This window comes from Salmo salar, chromosome ssa13, assembly GCF_905237065.1.
Source record: "Salmo salar chromosome ssa13, Ssal_v3.1, whole genome shotgun sequence".
NCBI lineage: Eukaryota > Metazoa > Chordata > Actinopteri > Salmoniformes > Salmonidae > Salmo > Salmo salar.
The window spans coordinates 31,272,210-31,289,698 of record NC_059454.1 but is presented as its reverse complement, the minus strand read 5'-3'; the positions used below and the strand labels follow the sequence as shown (position 1 = coordinate 31,289,698).

Below are 17,489 nucleotides of genomic sequence, written 5' to 3'. Positions count from 1 at the left end.
ATGTTTCCCCTTAAACCACTCATGTGTTGTTTTAGCAGTATGCTTAGGGTCATTGTCCTGCTGGAAGGTGAACCTCCGTCCCAGTCGCAAATCTCTGGAAGACTGAAAAGGCTTCCCTCAAGAATGTCCCTGTGTTTAGTGCCATCCATCATTCCTTCAATTCTGACCAGTTTCCCAGTCCCTGCCGATGGGGGAAAACGATGGGGATGGTGTTCTCAGGGGTGATGAGAGGTGTTGGGTTTGCGCCAGACATAGCGTTTTCCTTGATGTTTAAAATGCTCAATGTTAGTCTCATCTGACCAGAGTACCTTCTTCCGTAGGTTTAGGGAGTCTCCCACATGCCGTTTGGCAAACACCAAATGTGTTTGCTTATTTTTTTCCTTAAGCAATGGCTTTTTTTTCTGGCCACTCTTCCGTAAAGCTCAGCTCTGTGGAGTGTACGGCTTAAAGTGGTCCTATGGACAGATGCTCCAATCTCCACTGTGGAGCTTTGCAGCTCCTTCAGGGTTATCTTTGGTCTCTTTGTTGCCTCTCTGATTAATGTCCTCCTTGCCTGGTCTGTGAGTTTTGGTGGGCGGTCCTCTCGACAAGTTTGTTGTGGTGCCATATTCTTAAAAAAAAATGTATAATGAATTTAATGGTGCTCCGTGGGATGTTCAAAGTTTCAGATATTGTTTTTTAACCAACCTTGATCTGTACTTCTCCACAACCTTGTCTCTGACCTGTTTCGAGAGCACCTTGGTCTTCATGGTGCTGCTTGCTTGGTGGTGCCCATTGCTTAGTGGTCTTACAGATACTGGGGCCTTTCAGAACAGGTGTGTATATATACTGAGATCATGTGACAGATCATGTGACACTTAGATTGCAGACAAGTGGACTATGTCTAATTATGTGACTTCTGATGGTAATTGGTTGCACCAGATTTTATTTAGGGGTTTCATAGCAAAGGGGGGTGAATACTTTTGCAAGGCACTGTAAGTATATTTAAAACCAAATAACTTTACTCATGTAGTATTTTACTGGGTGACATTTGCTTGAGTCATTTTCTATTAAGGTGTCTTTACTTTTACTCATTGACATTTGGGTACTTTTTCCGCCATTGAATCCAGGTGTGGAAGGATCTTAGAGACTTACCCAGAATGATTCACAGCTGTAATCGCTGCCAAAGGTGCTTCTACTGTCAGGCTGGTTTTAAGGATCGGGAGACAGGCGCAGGAATGCGTAATAGGGGTTTTTATAGACAGAAATTACAGTGTGCCATGTGAAGGCACGGGGAGAAAGACCAAACCAATACGTATACAAAACACAGGGTAGAAAGCCAAAGAAAAGAGTGATGAGTACCTCGAATAAATACACAATCGAACAATGATTATCACATGGGACGAGACCCGTAATCATCTGTGCAATACACCCGGGATGAAAGCCAAAACAACACAGCACAGGTACTCACACGACCAATGGACATTGTAACATTTATCAACAGGACAATGGTGAACAAAGGGCACACTTATACAGATACTAATCAAATGGAATAGGGGCCAGGTGTGCGTAATGACAGCTCCATAGGGATCAGTGACATCTACAAAGTATTGACTCAGGGGTGTGAATACTTATGTCAATGAGAGATTTCTGTATTTCATTTTCAATAAACATTCAAAAATGACTAAAAACATGCTTTCTCTTTGCCGTTATGGGGTATTGTGTGTAAATGGGTGAGGAAAAAAATATAATAAATCCATTTTGAAATTAGGCTGTGACAAAATAATGAGAATACTTTCTGAAGGCACTGTATATGTTAACAGACCATAAATGTCAGAATGTAGCTTTTCTTGGAAAGCTTTGAGTGGTACTATACAGCATTATACAACATCATCAGTATTTTTGAATTTATAACTTATCTAAGTCTTAATAGCCAGTGTATGGCTGTGGATTGACTGCATTGTTTGAATGGAATGTTTGCATATTGGTAGTTAATTTGAAAAAATGTAAGCAATAATTTCTCTAAAACTGTGTGGCTGCCTAGATAACAAACATACAGTGCCGATAAAGTCATTCTTAATGGGGCTTGCGAAGCAGGGGTCCCCACTTTAAATCTTCTACATACTTCTTATTATTTGGAACGCTAGACCTCTACCGTTTAAGCTAGAAACGAAGTTCAAACTTTTTAAAACGTGTCGACTGGTCTGTATTGACTTGCTTGTATACAACTTTTTGATATCTTTTATACTTTTAAGCTATTCAACTTTTTGTGCTTCTATTTGTCTTCCATCCACATTAATGGGAGTTCCTCAGCATTCTAAAGGTCCCATTGTGACAGCTTCCCTCGAAACATTATATTCTATTCACTGTTTGCCAACAACCTAGACAAAAAGTTAGGTGGTATGACATCTTTGACTACTTCCCTGCTATTCAAATCTGAAATCGTAACAAAATGATCTGGTACTGATCAAACGTTACAGCTGTTTTAGTAACTGCATTGACAACATTTTCTGGGAACTTTTAGAAACAACTGCCATTTTGACCACTCCCCCAACAAGTTAGACAAGTTCGAGCATATGAAATCTTTGTCTACTTGTCTGCTATTTAAATCTCAATATCAGAACAGAAATATCATCTACCAATCAAGTTACAGCTGTTTATCAGAGTTTAGGGTGTTGAAAAGTAACAGCTCTCATGTCTGTTACTATGTATACTCATTCACAGAACCGTCATTATTTTCTCTCGTTTCAACACCGACTGCACTTTTTGACGGGCCACAACAACCAGAAACAGCATGTTAGCAAAGCTTGAATGAATGAAGGAAAATGAGATGGCTACTTTTTGCATCTGACTAACGTTACACTGCATAATGCCAACAAGACAAGGGGAGTCCTATATAATAAAATTCTAGGTTCTATTCGTATGGTCCCTCTCCATTTCATTGTATTTGTTTCCTAGTGAATACACCCTAGTGATAAACGGGTTGCACTGAAAGGTCTATCACGCACTAGCTAGGGGGTATAGTACTGAGGTAGCTAAAGTATCAGTATCTTTTAGCTGGATGCTTCTCGTACCTTTGGTTAGCTAGCCATCTATCACACACCTTACCTTTACACATTCACTGTCGACAATGTAAAAGATGGAACACAACTTCACTTGCCCACACGCAAAAAAAATCCAAACTAACTTTAGGACTACCAGGCAGGCTACCCACAGAGAGACACACAGCTGATTATAACATTAGTTGACTGCCTGTATTTGGTTAGTGTAGCTAGCTAGTTGGTTAAGCAGCAACTACCAGCAGCCATCCAACGTTAGCTGATGAGATAGCTAGCTAATAAAACATATATTCCACAGTGTCCTCCACCGTTGGTTGATCAGTAAGACAAGTGTTACTAGCTAGTGTTAGTGTTAACTTAGTAGGTAGCTAGCTATAATAGCTAATGTTAGTTAGCTGTCTAGCAAGCTATATTCTCTTCCTCTCTGGCTAAATGTACGTTAGCTAGCTAGCTAATGTCTGAGTGTAATGCACATGATGTTCATAATTTTAGCCTGTGGGTTTAATTAGCTAGCTAGCTAATGAACTTTGAGTAACGTTAGCTTGCTTGTTGTTCATGTTGTCTGTAACTAGCTAACTAAATTGATTTGACCTGTAGGTTGAGTAACAGACTTGGCTGTCATTCTTTCTACTTTTCCCTTTCATATTTAGGTTAGTGTGGTTATCTTAAGCAGTGTCATCATCACAGTCTTTGTGTGTGTTTATGAACATTGACAACAGATTAGAACACAAGCAGAACACACAATTAATAGCATCATTGTTTTGATTGTGTGATAATATAAATGTTTTCTAATCTTTGGAAATGGACACATTTTTATACAACTCTTTCTCCGTAGCAGTTATCCATTCCAGACTGTTTGTTGGAGTAGTTAACGGCCGGCAAGGATTTTCTGTCCTTGCACATCTGCTGTAGGTCTATATCCTCAGTGAATAATCACAACATATCCCCTCACACTACACACTGTAGTAATTAACAGTAATGTAACCCAACAAGCAACACTCATACATACATACACACACACCTGGGTACCCAACCCTTAAATCTGAACATCTTTCGTGGCTTTCACCATTCGTAAGTCAGCTAAAATGTCATAAACATTGCCAGAAAGTAAATCAACAGGCTGTGATTGACAGTGATTGACATACACTTAATCCTATAGATTCTGTTAGAAATTGTAATATTCTCACTCAATCATATTCTATTCACAGTTTAGGGACACACACTCACACAGAGGTAAGCCACACAATATAGTGTTGGATGACATTTAGTAGCCGTTTTTACAGTTCAAAGGTAACCTGCACACAGCCGTGTAAATTTGTGGACTCTCATGGATTATTTGGCTTTTATCTAGCTCTAACCTATATGATTAAACTTAACAAGGGTTTAGTGGTGTTCTTGTGGTGAAACAAGTTGAATTATGGTTACTATTTTTCAAAACACTACATTGTTTATTTATTTAGTTTTTTCTTACAGCTTGGGAGAGCTTAACAGCACCTGCCTTTTGAGTTTCATTTTTCAAAGTCCCATCAGGTAGCCTGATCATCAAATGTGCTCATGTGGACACGATTATTAGGGAAATCATTCTTCTTGCAAAGCATTTAAATCAAACCCTTATATTAATCAGTTAACTCACAATAATTTGTGGTATTATCATTGATAACACACACATCATTGATTTGATAGTGTAATGATAATGTTTTACAATACTAGAAATAGTTAGGGCTGTTGCGGTGACCGGAGTAGTCTACTTGGCATGATTGAAAAACCAACCGGTGGTTTGCTATTCGAGTGCATACAGATGACATTTTTTCCCTGCCCCGTTCCTGTCCGTTTGATAATGGGCCATTATGAATCGAAACTAATTTTACATATTAGTGAAAACAATATTAAATTGAGAATAGTCTGATGGGTGAAAATAGGATCACTTGATGAGAGAACAGCTGTGCAGCCTGAGGCAAGGAACAGAGCGCAAGCTTTTTTGGCGACTTTCTCAAATCTTCAATCACCTATAGTCTCATCATGCAGCCCATATATATTTAGTTTTTTAAGACATTAAGGTTTGTATCGTTCACAACTAAAGTTGCCAAATATCTCTAAATCTAGTGTACAGTGCATTCGGAAAGTATTCAGACCCCATAACCTTTTCCACATTTTGTTACATTACAGCCTTATTCTAGAATGAATAAAATATTTTTTCCCCCTCATCGATCTACACACAATACCCCATAATGACAAAGCAAAAAACAGGTTTTTAGAAATTTTTGAAAATAAAGAAAACAACAAAAAAAACGATCACATTTATATACAGTTGTAGTCGTAAGTTTACGTACACTTAGGTTGGAGTCATTAAAACTCGTTTTTCAACCACTCCACAAATTTCTTGTTAACCAACTATAGTTTTGGCAAGTCGGTTAGGACATCTACTTTGTGCATGACACAAGTCATTTTTCCAACAATTGTTTGCAGACAGATTATTTCACTTCTAATTCACTGTGTCACAATTTCAGTCGGTCAGAAGTTTACATACACTAAGTTGACTGTGCCTTTAAACAGCTTGGAAAATTCCAGAAAATGATGTCATGGCTTTAGAAGATTCTGATAGGCTAATTTACATAATTTGAGTCAATTGGAGGTGTACCTGTGGATGTATTTCAAGGCCTACCATCAAACCCAGTGCCTCTTTGCTTGACATCATGGGAAAATCAAAAGAAATCAGCCAAGACCTCAGAATTTTTTTTTTTGACCTCCACATGTCTGGTTCATCCTTGGGAGCAATTTCCAAACGCCTGAAGGTACCAAATTCATCTGTACAAACAATAGTAGGCAAGTATAAACACCATTGGACCACGCAGCCGTCATACCGCTCAGGAAGGAGACGTGTTCTGTCTCCTAGAGATGAACATACTTTGGTGCGAAAAGTGCAAATCAATCCCAGAACAACAGCAAAGGACCTTGTGAAGATGCTGGAGGAAACAGGTACAAAAGTATCTATATCCAAAGTAAAACAAGTCCTATATCGACACAACTTGAAAGGCCACTCAGCAAGGAAGAAGCCACTGCTCTAAAACTGGCATAAAAAAGCCAGACTACGGTTTGCAACTGCACATGGGGACAAAGATCGTACTTTTTGAAGAATTTTCCTCTGGTCTGATGAAACAAAAATAGAACTGCTTGGCCATAATGACCATTGTTATGTTTGTAGGAAAAAGGGGGAGGCTTGCAAGCCGAAGAACACCATCCCAACCGTGAAGGGTGGTAGCAACATGTTGTGGGGGTGCTTTTCTGCAAGAGGGACTGGTGCACTTCACAAAATAGATGGCATCATGAGGTGGGAATATTATGTGGATATATTGAAGCAACATCTCAACACATTAGTCAGGAAGTTAAAGCTTGGTCACAAATGGGTCTTCCAAATGGACAATGACCCCCAAGCATACTTCCAAAGTTGTGTCAAAATGGCTTAAAGACAACAAAGTCAAGGTGTTGGAGTGGCCATCACAAAGCCCTGACCTCACTCCCATAGAAAAGTTGTGGGCAGAACTGAAAAAGCATGTGCGAGCAAGGAGGCCTTCAAACCTGATTCAGTTATACCAGCTCTGTCAGGAGGAATGGGCCAAAATTCACCCAACTTATTGTGGGAGGCTTGTGGAGGGCTACCCGAAACGTTTGACCCAAGTTAAACAATGTAAAGGTAATGCTACGAAATACTAATTGAGTGTATGTAAACTTCTGACCCACTGGGAATGTGATGAAAGAAATAAAAGCTGAAATCATTCTCTACTATTTTTCTGACATTTCACATTCTTAAAATAAAGTGGTGATCCTAACTGACCTAAGACAGGGAATTGTTACTAGGATTAAATGTCAGGAATTGTGAAACTGAGTTTTTAAATGTATTTGGCTTAGGTGTATGTAAACTTCTGACTTCAACTGTAACTATTCAGACCGTTTACTCAGTACTTTGTTGAATCACCTTTGGCAGCGATTATAGCTTTGAGTCTTCTTGGGTATGATGCTACAAGCTTGTCACACCTGTATTTGGGGAGGTTCTCCCATTCTTATATGCAGAGTCTCTCAAGCTCTGTCAGGTTGGATGGGGATGGCTGCACAGCTATTTTCAGGTCACTCCAGAGATGTTAGATCGGGTTCATGTCTAGGCTCTGGCTGGGTCACTGAAGGACATTCAGAGACTTTCCCCATAGCCACTCTTGCGTTGTCTTAGCTGTGTGCTTAGGGTCGTTGTCCTGTTGGAAGGTGAACCTTGGCCCCAATCTGAGGTCCTGAGCGCTCTGGAGTAGGTTTTCATCAAGGATCTCTCTTTACTTTGCTCCGGTCATCTTTTCCTCAATCCTGACTAGTCTCCCAGTCCATGTCGCTGAAAAACATCCCCACAGTGTGATGCTATCACCACCATGTTTGCTCCAGACGTGACGCTTGATTTCCATCTTGGTTTCCAGATAATTTTGTTTCTCATGGTCAGAGTCCTTTAGGTGCCTTTTGGCAAACTCTAAGTGGGCTCTCATGTGCCTTTTAACTAAAGGACTCTCAGACCAGTATTCAACAAAATTATCTGGTCTGATGAAACCAAGATGGAAATCTTTGGCATGAATGCCAAGCGTCACGTCTGGAGCAAACCAAGCACCGCTCATCACCTGGCCAATACCATCCCTACGGTGGTATCACATGGTGGTGATAGCATCATGCTGTGGGGATGTTCCGTCTGGCCATTCTACCATAAAGGCCTGATTGGTGGAGTGCTGCAAAGATGGTTGTCCTTCTGGAAGGTTCTCCCATCTCCGCAGAAAAACTCTGGAGCTCTGTCAGAGGGACCATCAGGTTCTTGGTCACCTTCCAGACCAAGGCCCTTCTCCCGCGATTGCTCAGTTTGGCCAGGTGGCCAGCTCTAGGAAGAGTTTTGGTGGTTCCAAACTTCTTCCATTTGAGAATGTTGGAGGCCACTGTGTTCTTGGGAATCTTCAATGCTGCAGAAATGTTTTGGTACCCTTCCTCAGATCTGTGCCTTGCCACAATCCTGTCTCGGAGCTCTACTGACAACCAAAGGGTCTGAATAGTTATGTATATAGGGTATTTCTGTTTTAGTTTTTTTCAATAAATTTGCAAAAAGGTCTAAACCTTTTTTTCGCTTTGTCATTATGAGGTATTGTGTACATTGATGAGAAATGTTTTATTTAATCCATTTTAGAATAAGGCTATAATGTAACAAAATGTGGAAAACGTGAAGGGGTCTGAATACTTTCTTAATTCAACAACTTTACTTCATGTAATGTCACCATCTAGTTATTTTTTAGCATGCTACTTTTACACTGTTTTAATTCACAATGTCATTTTTTTCCTGCTTCATATACATCATCTCCAGCACCACCCCAACATCAACAGTGAAAAGGCAGATTTCTATACTATGTTTTGTAGTAAAAAAGATATCTTCCTCTAAGTGTTTCCACGTAAGGCCTACTCATAATTGGTTAAAATCACACAATGCATACCAACGATGTCATTGCAAACACTTCGCTTCCTGTTTTTTTTATTAATTATTACACAACATAGAAAAGAGGAAGAAACGTTAATGCGCATTCTGAGTTACAGCAAACTTGTCTGGCCGCTGCAAGTTTTGAGGACATGACACACAGACACCTCCAAGCACTCTGCTCCTAATCGGCAGCTTTTTTGGACTGTAACCCTGCAGGGAGATACATATTTTGACATCTACTTAGGCATAATAAACACTTCAGCTTTTTTATCAACTGTCAATTTACGTATACGATTAGAAGTATAGCCAGGTTGTCACACCCCTGATAACAACACAGTATATTCATCAGATAAGTAGGCTAAAGGGGAAAACTTATTTCAGTTTGGGTGTGTGTGTGTGTGTGTGTGTGTGTGTGTGTGTGTGTGTGTGTGAACTTATTTCAGCTTTCACACACAACTGTAGTTTAGACATTTCTGTAGCCTATTCCGTTCATTCAGTCAGCATCAGTGTTTTTTGTATTTTCGTGCTACTTTTTGAAATGGCACAGGAATGCCCCTGTCTGTGTGTATGCGGTGCTCGCGCATGTGTAGCTGTTAGCGATAACGCTAATGATAAACTTATTCTGGTAGACATGGAGAGGCTTTCCCAAAAACCTACAAAAGTAGCCTATGCCTACCTGGCAGAATGATGTCATGATCAATTGGAAAATATACTTTTGGCTATGTAGTGTATGTGGACACCCCTTCAATCTCCATAGACAAACATTGGCAGTAGAATGACCTTACTGAAGAGCTCAGTGACTTTCAACATGGCACCGTCATAGGATGCCACCTTTCCAACAAGTCAGTTCAGCAAATGTGGAAGAGGAAACATCTAGGAGCAACAACGGCTCAGCCGCGAAGTGGTAGGCCACACAAGCTCACAGAATGGGACTGCCGAGTGCTGAAGCGCGTAGTGAGTGAAAATTGTCTGTCCTCGGTTGCAACACTCACTAGTGAGTTCCAAACTGCCTCTGGCAGCAACGTCCGCATAAGAATTGTTTGCAGCAAAGGGGGACCAACTCCATATAAATGCCCATGATTTTGTAATGAGATGTTCGACGAGCATACTTTTGGCCATGTAGTGTATTTAATGGCGGTAGATGGTACAATGATTCTCTACACTATACTTGCTCAATTTTTTTTTCACTAATGGCGTGATTTCTACGCGTAAGCACCCCCCCACCGTTGTGAAAAATAGTGTTTTAATTATTTAAAATTTCAACAATGCCTCAGTTGTTTTCTGTGCTCTATCACTACAGTTGTCATATACTGTGGTATTCTAGTAGGAGAGTGTATAAAAGTGTAGTTGTCCGAGTGTAGTTATTTCTTATGAAATTTGATTTAACTGCCCGACAGTAATAAGGTTGATATATTAGTATATCAAATGAATCAGAACAATTATTTTACTACAATTAACTTTGACTAAATGTAACTGCTTTGATTTGAAAGAGCTAAATCATGTTCCACAACTTAATTCATGTAAAGTTACCATCTAGTTTTACACTATCTTACCACAGCACTGGCAAACCATGGTTGACCAACTCCCTGACCAAAATGTCTGACCTTTATTCCATCATAAGAAGGTTCATGTCCATTCTAGTATTTAAGTTTCACTGAAGTCAATTAGAATGTAATTCAAGTGACAGCATCTGCTATTTGATGGTGGGTGTGTGGCCTGCCCCTCACAATAATAGCCTATAGATGTGAAGTGAAGAATATTCTGATGAATGATAACAGTGGTATTGGAAAACTGTGCCTTTTTGTTTGAAGGGGTCAAAGTTACATGGCACCCGTTGATACCCTTCTTTTGTTTAAGATCTCAATCATGTTAGAGTTTGCGTTTGCTTGTTAAACTCTGTCCTCCAGGTATTGGAATCCCTGCAAATTGAGAAAGGCTATTTGAATAAGAGCAGTTGAATTGAACGGGAATCAATTTGGAGGAGAATCAAAGAGAAGCTCTAGACAAAGAAGGACTCCGTCTTTGAATTGGAAATCCATGTTCTGAACCATGTCCACCACAATTCAAATCAGTATTATCGCAGCGGAGTAAACTTGAGTAAACATTATAGAAAATATGGATTCCTACAACTCTGTTTATTCAAACCAAGTACAGGGAAGGTTTTCAATATATGGATATTGAATTAAATACATTCTTTGTGGGGGGGGGTGTTACATTTCCTAAGCCCAGACGGTTTTTGTGTTTGCCAACACATTTCTCTGTGCTTTCAACGCACACATGCACGCACACGCACGGAAGCTGTGCACGATGGCCATTCTAGAACGAGACAAGATTACTATTTGAAAAATATCTATTTCAATTCATGCACCCCCAAACTCATTTTCTGTCCTACATAATTTCTAATCGGACTCTTCCATGGCGTTTTAGTATTGGATTTCTCCATACTAATTCAGAGTCAGCCATGCAGAATTCTAAGACATTGTCAGCCATCACTTTCTGGATCATTGAATTGTTCTTGACACGGTCAAGTGCATAATGTGTTAATGATGAATCATGTACCAAGTCGAGATCTTTAAACTGCGAGGCACAATGTACTTGATGCTATCTTCCGAATAGCAAAGGCCTGGCTGACAAGCCAACCTCTCTTTCTCTCTTTCCTTTTTTTTTTTTTTTTACCGTGATGCAGCTGCATTTGAAAAATGTCCAGGAGGTGATTTTGAGTTAAAACATGTTGTGCACTAAATGGCGAAGATAAAAGATTGATGTGGGTAAAATGCGATGCCCCTGTGGTTTGGAATTTGAATACATCTCCGCCTACTCGGAGCAGCCGACAGAGTAAAAATGAACAGGCTGAGGCACGGGGGTCATCAGAAATTGCCTCTGTATTTCAAGCTTGCTTACCTCTTGTCGTCTTTCACTCAATTACATTTTTTCCTGTTCTGGATGTTAGAAACAAACAGGCTTACGGGACCAATAGATCACAGAATGTGTTGGCTAATTTACCATGCTTAACTCTCATGCTGTACATTTAAAGCAATACAAATATAGACTATAGGCTATGTGTGGCTTCGAAGATGGTTATTTTTATCTCCCTATATTATTATTCTCCTAGTCTAATTTGTTATTAAGGCATAGGCTAGCAATGCTCTTTCGGGAAATACAATACATGACCAAAGTATTTGGACACCTGCTCATCAAACATCTCATTCCAAAATCATGGGCATTAATATGGAGTTGGTCCCCCCTTTGCTGCTGTAACAGCCTCCACTCTTCTGGGAAGGCTTTCCACTAGATGTTGGAACATTGCTGCAGGGACTTGCTTCCATTCAGTCACAATAGCATTAGTGAGGTCGGGAACTGATATTGTGCGATTAGGCCTGGCTCGCAGTCTGCGTTCCAATTCATCCCAATGGTGTTCGATGGGGTTGAGGTCAGGGCTCTGTGCAGGCCAGTCAAGTTCTTCCACACCGATCTCGACAAACCATTTCTGTATGGACTTTGCTTTGTGCACAGGGCATTGTCATGCTGAAAGAGTAAAGGGGGATACCTAGTCAGTTGTACAACTGAATGCCTTCAAATGAAACGTGTCTTCCGCATTTAACCCAACCCCTCAATCAGAGATGTGCGGGGGGCTTCCTTAATTGACATCCACATCTTCGGCGCCTGGGGAACAGTGAGTTAACTGCCTTGTTCAGAGGCAGAATGACAGATTTTTACCTTGTCAGCTCAGGGATTCGATCCAGCAACCTTTCGGTTACTGGCCCAACGCTTTAACCACTAGGCTGAAAGGGCCTTCCCCAAACTGTTACCACAAAGGTGGAAGCACAGAATTGTCATTGTATGCTGTAGCGTTAAGATGTCCCTTCACACGAACTAAGGGGCCTAGCCCGAACCATGAAAAACACCCAAAGACCATTATTCCTCCTCCACCAAACTTTACAGTTGGCACTATGCATTGGGGCAGGTAGCGTTCTCCTGGCATCCGCCAAACCCAGATTCGTCCGTCGGACTGCCAGATGATGAAGCCTGATTCATCACTCCATAGAACGCGTTTCCACTGCTCCAGAGTCCAATGGTGGCGAGCTTTACACCACTCTAGCCGACACTTGGCAATGAGCTTTGTGATCTTAGGCTTGTGAGCAGCTGATTGGCCATGGAAACCCATTTCATGAAGCTCTGTTCTTGTACTGACATTGCTTCCAGAGGCAGTTTGGACATCTTTAGTGAGTGTTGCAACTGAGGACAGACGATTTTTACACACTAAGCGCTTCAGCACTCGCCGGTCCAGCTCTGTGAGCTTGTGTGCCCTACCACTTCGCGGCTGAGCTGTTTTTGCTCCTAGATGTTTCCACTTCACAATAACAACACTTCCAGTTGACCGGGGCAGCTCTAGTAGGTCAGAAATTTGACGAACTGACTTGTTGGAAAGGTGGGATCCTATTACGATGCCATGTTGAAAGTCTACTGCCAATGTTTGTCTTTGGAGAATGCATGGCTGTGCGCTCGATTTTATACACCTGTCAGCAACAGGTGTGGCTGAAATAGCCGAATCCACTCATTTGAAGTTAAGTGAGAATTTCCAAAAAGCCCCTCTCTTACAAGGGGGTGTACCTGTGAAAATCCTTCTTTATTAGGATGCTATATTTGATGCTCTCCTCCCCCCACTGAGATAGGATCTCTGCAACCCTGGGTGTCTGTTTGGCTCTCATTTACAAACCAGGGAAATATCTGGAGACAAACTGCACTGGCAAACCCAGAGAGAATTTCACCAAAAATAACAAATATAAAAGAACACATGTTTTCATGAGAAATAATCACCCCATACTAACCGCATTAAGCTATTGAAAATACTTGTTATTATCAAGATGAATGTGAGGACTTTGGCTACCTCTTTGCTTGAAAATAAAGGTGTGATTTTTCTGATATCTTCTTCACCCACTTCCTCCATATTTTTCACACCCATGGATCTTTCTTTTTTGAAAGTGTATGTTTCTGTTCCTTCACATCAAGCGCAATAATACCTACATTTATCATAAGTACCTGAATGTAATATGTAGTGCAACTGTATCTCAATGTGTCAATCATTCAGTTCACTTTGAGATGAACACTCGCTTTCTCTTTAAATAAATCAGATCAAGACTGAACTGTGCGATTGTAGTTGGGAGTTGTACTTTCCAACAGGCCAATATTCAACATAGAGTACCAGTCAAATGTTTGGCCACACCTACTCATTCAAGGGTTTTTCTTCACTATTTTCTACATTGTAAAATAATAGTGAAGACATCAAAACTATGAAATAACACATATGGATTCATGTGGTAACCAAAAAAGTGTCAAACAAATAAAAATATATTTTAGATTCTTCAGAGTAGCCACCGGTTGTCTTGACAGCTTTGCACACTCTTGGCATTCTCTCGACCAGGTTCACCTAGAATGCTTTTCCAACAGTCTTGATGGAGTTCCCACGTATGCTGAGCACTTGTTGGCTGCTTTTCCTTCACTCTGTGGTCCAACTCATCCCAAACCATTTTAATTGGGTTGAGGTCAGGTGATTGTGGAGGCCAGATAGCCAAATAGCCCTTACACAGCCTGGAGGTGTGTTGGGTCATTGAAAAACAAATTATAGTCCCACTAAGAGCAAACCAGATGGGATGGCGTATCGCTGCAGAATACTGTGGTAGCCATGCTGGTTAAGTGTGCCTTGAATTCTAAATAAATCACAGACAGTGTCACCAGCAAAGCATGTCATGTCACCAGCAAAGTAGTTTAGCGCAGAAACCGAGGTAATTAATTACAATGACCATAATCCATTGCGGGCCTACTTGTCTGGTCTGTGTTTCTTTTACGCCTGCTATGTTCGTTTAGTGTGGGGCAGACACGGAGAGGGAGACAGAAGAATGCACAATCAAGAGGGATAAAGAGCAGTTGCTTTGAGGTATCTCTACCTAAAAATGCATGATCGAAGTGATTGATCGTTGGTATTTAGCAGTCAAAAGTATACCTTATTTATTTTGAAGAACTACTAAAATAGTGATTTTGTCAGACAGCATAGGCAGCAGCTTTGTAGAGATGAGATGATGACTGGGAATTAAATAAAGTCAGCAAATAAAGTAAATGTAATATACACAGCTGAAATTATATAATAAATTATGGTTAATACCATCATGGGACATTTATTAATTGTTTTAATTGTGGATTTTATTTTATTGAAACCAAATCGAAAACTGTAATTTTTTTGATAGTCTAACCGAACTGTCCTCAAAATGCATTTATCGCTCAGTACTAGCTCACTTTTCCTTTGCAGGTGGTGTAGTAGTTCATGATCAATTGTGCCAGTCTTTTTTTGCGTACCGCACTGTTTAACCTCAATACTAATCCTACTAATACTAATGATCTTGGCACTCACTCACTCATTCAATCGTGTGTGTGTGTGTGTGTGTGTGTGTGTTCCATTGAAGGTGGTGTACCTCCACACCTCTCTGCGTCTACCAAGCGTGGTGGCCGTGGTGGAGCTGGTGGCGTTACAGCCCAGGGCAGACGGCTCCCAGCATGCACTGGGGTGCGGCTTCGCCATCCTGCACCTCTTCTCCAGCATGACAGAACCTCAGGCCACCGAGGGGGACAGAAGGTGATTATCTATGTCCCGATACACAACACACACCTTAATTACAGTCTCAGAATTTTCCCATCAAGAGCCATGTGAAGGATTATCATGGGAGATGATCAACTCGTAGTTAGTCTGTGGTCTAGACCACTACAGGGTTGAGGTCAATTCACCATCAATTTAGCACATGAAGGAAGATAGAACAATATTTGATTCCTGAATTGATTGATACTGAATAAAAACCCCTTCCGTCATTGAGGGAAGAAAAAATCTAGTGTACTTTTTCTTGTAGGAAATAGGTCTATTCAATGTTGTATAACACTTAAAACCGACAGGTATAATACTTGTATTATTACTGTATACTTGTACCTCTATTAGCCTGGAGGAGGAGCATAGGCTCTGAAGGGTGGCATTTATATCAGTGTCACGTGCCGAGAGTATTTGGGGGCTCCGAGTAGGGCTGGGCGATATATTTAATTCATTCTAAATGTATGTTTTAATGAGAATCAAGGTTTTGTTATTTTTCTTTTTTATTCATCTGAACAAAGTGGACAAGGCAACATGCTTTTCAAACAGTTGGAGACCGACAGAAGGGTGTGTTCATAACAATTCAACTGTTCATCCTTGTTAGCTAGCAAATAGATCCAAGTTGGGCTTTGGCTAAACATAAAATATAAAGATTAGCTGGCTAATCACTAGCACATGGGCTTCAGAGACTGTTGCTGAGACCTGTGTTCATTTTCTGTAGCCTAATGCCTACTACAATAACTTAATCATTATTTGTGAATGTGCATTATGCATGGTTCTAGTTAAATTTGTAACAAAAAAGGGCATTTTCATAGACAATCTGGAAAACCAGATCATTGATTATTGCAAAAAAAGCAGGTTAAACTATTTTGATAAAATAATTAAATTATTAGTGGGTCTTATGGTTGTGGAAGGCTTATAGTTATAGCCTAGGTATAACTTCACAAGTCCTGAATTCATTAGATTATTACTGACTGTTTGAAATGCAGTGTATTTGACCTTTTAATTGAACAACGCTTGTTTTGAGCACCAGTCAATAGTTTGGAAACACCTACTCATTCAAGGGTTTTTCTTTATTTTTACTATTTTCTATGTTGTAGAATAATAGTGAAGACATCAACACTATGAAATAACACATATGGAAACATGTAGTAACCAAAAAAGTGTTAAACATACCAAAATAAATTTGAGATTTTAGATTCTTCAGGGTAGCCACCCTTTACCTTGATGACAGCTTTGCACACTATTGGCATTCTATCATCCAGCTTCATGAGGAATGCTTATCCAACTTTCTTGAAGGAGTTCCCACACATGCTGAGCACTTGTTGGCTGCTTTTCCTTCACTCTGCGGTCCAACTCATCCCAAACCATCTCATTTGGGTTTAGGTCAGGTGATTATGATGCAGCACTCAATCTCTCCTTGGTCAAATAGCCCTTACACAGCCTGGAAGTGTGTTTTGGGTAATTTGTCCTGTTGAAAAACAAATGATAGTCCCTCTAAGCGCAAACCAGATGGTTTGGCGTATCACTGCAGAATGCTCTGGTAGTTATGCTGTTTAAGTGTGCCTTTTGGATTCTAAATAAATCACAGACTGTGTCACCAGCAAAGCACACCTCCTCCTCCATGCTTCATGGTGGGAACCACACATGCGGAGATCATCCGTTCACCTACTCTACGTCTCACAAAGACACGGCGGTTGGAACCAAAAATCTACATTTTGGACTCGTCGGACCAAAGGACAGATTTCCACCGGTCTAATGTCCATTGCTCGTGTTTCTTGGTCCAAGAAAGTCTCTTCTTCTTATTGGTGTCCTTTAGTAGTGGTTTCTTTGCAGCAATTCAACCATGAAGGCCTGATTTACGCAGTCTCCTCTGAACAGTTGATGTTGAGATGTGTCAGTTACTTGAACTCTGAAGCATTTATTTGGGCTGCAATTTCTGAGGTGCAATTAACTCTAATGAACTTGTCCTCTTCAGCAGAGGTAACTCTGGGTCTTCCTTTCCTGTGGTGGTCTTCATAAGAGCCAGTTTCATCGTAGCGCTTGATAGTTTTTGCGACTGCACGTGAAGAAACTTTAAAATATCTTGAAATTTTACGCATTGACCGACCTTTATGTCTTAAAGTAATGATGGACTGTCGTTTCTCTTTGCTTATTTGAGCTGTTCTTGCCATAATATGGACTATCTTCTGTATACCACCCCTACCTTGTCACAACCGATTGGCTCAAACACATTAAGAAGAAAATAAATTCCACAAATTGACTTTGAACAAGGCACACCTGTTAATTGAAATACATTCTAGGTGATTAACTCATGAAGCTGGTTGTGAGA

General features: G+C 40.4%; 1 protein-coding gene across 1 annotated transcript in view; it reads left to right on the top strand.

The window, feature by feature from the left end:
- LOC123726208 (nephrocystin-4) overlaps positions 1-17,489 on the top strand; it is a 96,649-nt gene that overhangs the window by 25,613 nt on the left and 53,547 nt on the right. Inside the window, exon 5 of the mRNA XM_045693142.1 lies at positions 14,985-15,154. Within this exon, the coding sequence (XP_045549098.1) occupies positions 14,985-15,154 (170 nt within the window). The remainder of the gene's footprint in view (positions 1-14,984; positions 15,155-17,489) is intronic.